Source organism: Acanthisitta chloris, unplaced genomic scaffold (genome assembly GCF_000695815.1).
Source record: "Acanthisitta chloris isolate BGI_N310 unplaced genomic scaffold, ASM69581v1 scaffold17, whole genome shotgun sequence".
Classification (NCBI taxonomy): domain Eukaryota; kingdom Metazoa; phylum Chordata; class Aves; order Passeriformes; family Acanthisittidae; genus Acanthisitta; species Acanthisitta chloris.
Genome location: NW_008681810.1, coordinates 1 through 1,917, shown reverse-complemented (window position 1 = coordinate 1,917; position 1,917 = coordinate 1). Strand labels below are relative to the sequence as shown.

General features: G+C 57.9%; 1 protein-coding gene across 1 annotated transcript in view; it reads right to left on the bottom strand.

The window, feature by feature from the left end:
• The window catches only part of ULK3 (unc-51 like kinase 3), a 6,837-nt gene extending 4,938 nt beyond the window's left edge, over positions 1-1,899 (bottom strand). Inside the window, 6 exon segments of the mRNA XM_009078217.1 lie at positions 73-155; positions 237-380; positions 458-562; positions 666-792; positions 956-1,096; positions 1,798-1,899. Of these exon segments, the coding sequence (XP_009076465.1) occupies positions 73-155; positions 237-380; positions 458-562; positions 666-792; positions 956-1,096; positions 1,798-1,899 (702 nt within the window).
• Between the last annotated feature and the right edge of the window lie 18 nt (positions 1,900-1,917).

Here is a 1,917-nt window from a genome sequence, read left to right as displayed (position 1 = left end):
GACACAGATGTCCCTCCTGGCTGCCAGGACACACTGTTGGCTCAACCCCTCCAGCTCCATCCCACCAATTACCTCCACAGCCCGATCACTGCGGATCTTCTCCTCCAGCTCGGCAAAGGAACGGGAAGCAAAGGGTGGCTTCCCAAAAAGTGCTTCTGTGGGAGAGGAAGGACAACTGTGGGGGGAAGCAGAGGGGGAAACTGGCCTTGAGAGGGGGGATAAAAGCAAAATCCTACCATAAAGGATGACACCCACGGACCACAGGTCCACGCGGGCGTCGTACTGCTGCCGACACACCATCTCGGGGGCCATGTAGAGGGGCGACCCACGCAGGACGTGCTTCTCATCCCACGGGGACATGTACTGTGCAAAGCCGAAATCTGCGGGGACAGAGTTCGTGGGGGGACAAGGAGAAGGAATTTCCCCCCCCCAGCCCCTCCCAGGGAGCTGCCCTGACCTGCCAGCTTCAGCAGGGGGTGATCCGGGGTGCTCAGCAGGATGTTCTGCGGCTTCAGGTCCAGGTGGGAGATGTTACGGTCATGGAGGAACTTGAGGGCACAGGCTGGGCAGGTGGATGGGTGTGTGGCAGCACAGCACTGCCCCTCCAAACCCCCAGGGAGTGGCCCTGGCAGAGCCTGCGTGGGAGAGGGGAAGGGTGTCCTTACCAAGCTCAAGCTGCTGCAGGAAGATTCGTGCCACCTTCTCGGGGAGGATCCTGCGCATCCGGATGAAGCGGGAGAGGTCCCCCCCAGCGCAGAATTCCATGATCAAGTAGATGTGATCATTGTCCCACTGTGAGGCAAGAGGACCCCATGATCATGCCACCCCAGCCAGTCCCACCCATGCAGCTTTGCCCAGACCAGTTTGCCCAGTTGCTGGCACACCCTTGGCAAGCTGGGATGGACCCAAACTGGAGTAGCTCTGGGTTGGAGCCCTCTGGGAAGCCCCAGCCCACCTGGAAGTCCTTGAGCTCCACGATGTGTGGGTGGCGGATGCCCTTGAGGATCTCGATCTCTGTCAGCAGGTTCTCCACTGACGCTCGGTTCAGGCTCTTCTTATTCACACACTTGATGGCCACCACCTCACGTGTGTCCTTCTGCCAATGAGGGGACAGCTCTGGAGACCCCACCAAAACAACCACCCTGGGCTGCCCCTCCAGCCTGACAGGTGGGGAGGGGAGGGAAGGAACCCCTAGAAATAGGGTAGCAGGTCCCATGTGGGGGCTATAAAATCAAAGAATTTAAGGGTTTGGAATGGACCTTAAGGATCATTCAGTGTCAACCCCCTGCCAAGGGCAGGGACACCTCCTACCAGGACAGGTTGCTCAAGGCTTCATCCAACCTGGCTTTGAACACTGCCAGGGCTGGGGCAGCCACCCTCACAGGAAAATACTTTTCCCTATTATCTAATCTAAATTTCCCCCCTTTCAATTTCTCCCCTTTGACCTGTCACTGCAGCTCCTAACCAAGAGTCCTTCTGCAGCTTCCCTGGAGCTCCTTCAGCTCCTGACAGGTTGCTCTGAGCTCTCCACACAACCTTCTCTTCTCCAAGCTGAACAGCCCCAACTCTCTCAACCTGTCTGCATAGGGGAGATGCTCCAGTCCTTTTATCAACTTCGTGGCCTCCACTGGACTTGCTCCAACACGTATACATATATACACACACCTTACATATATATATATATATATACACACCCCATATATATATCTCAAGAGCACTACAGGGGTCGTACCCCACGTGGAGGGCTGGAAAATGGGGGTCCCTGGAGGAGCACCGCCGCGGCAGGCCAGGCCCTACCTTCCTGTAGGCCTTGTAGACAGTGGCGTAGGTGCCGGAGCCGAGGCGCTCGGTGAGGATGAACCCGTCCAGGCGCGGTGGGGCCCAACTGGCCCCGGCCATAGCCTTCCCCCCCACCCC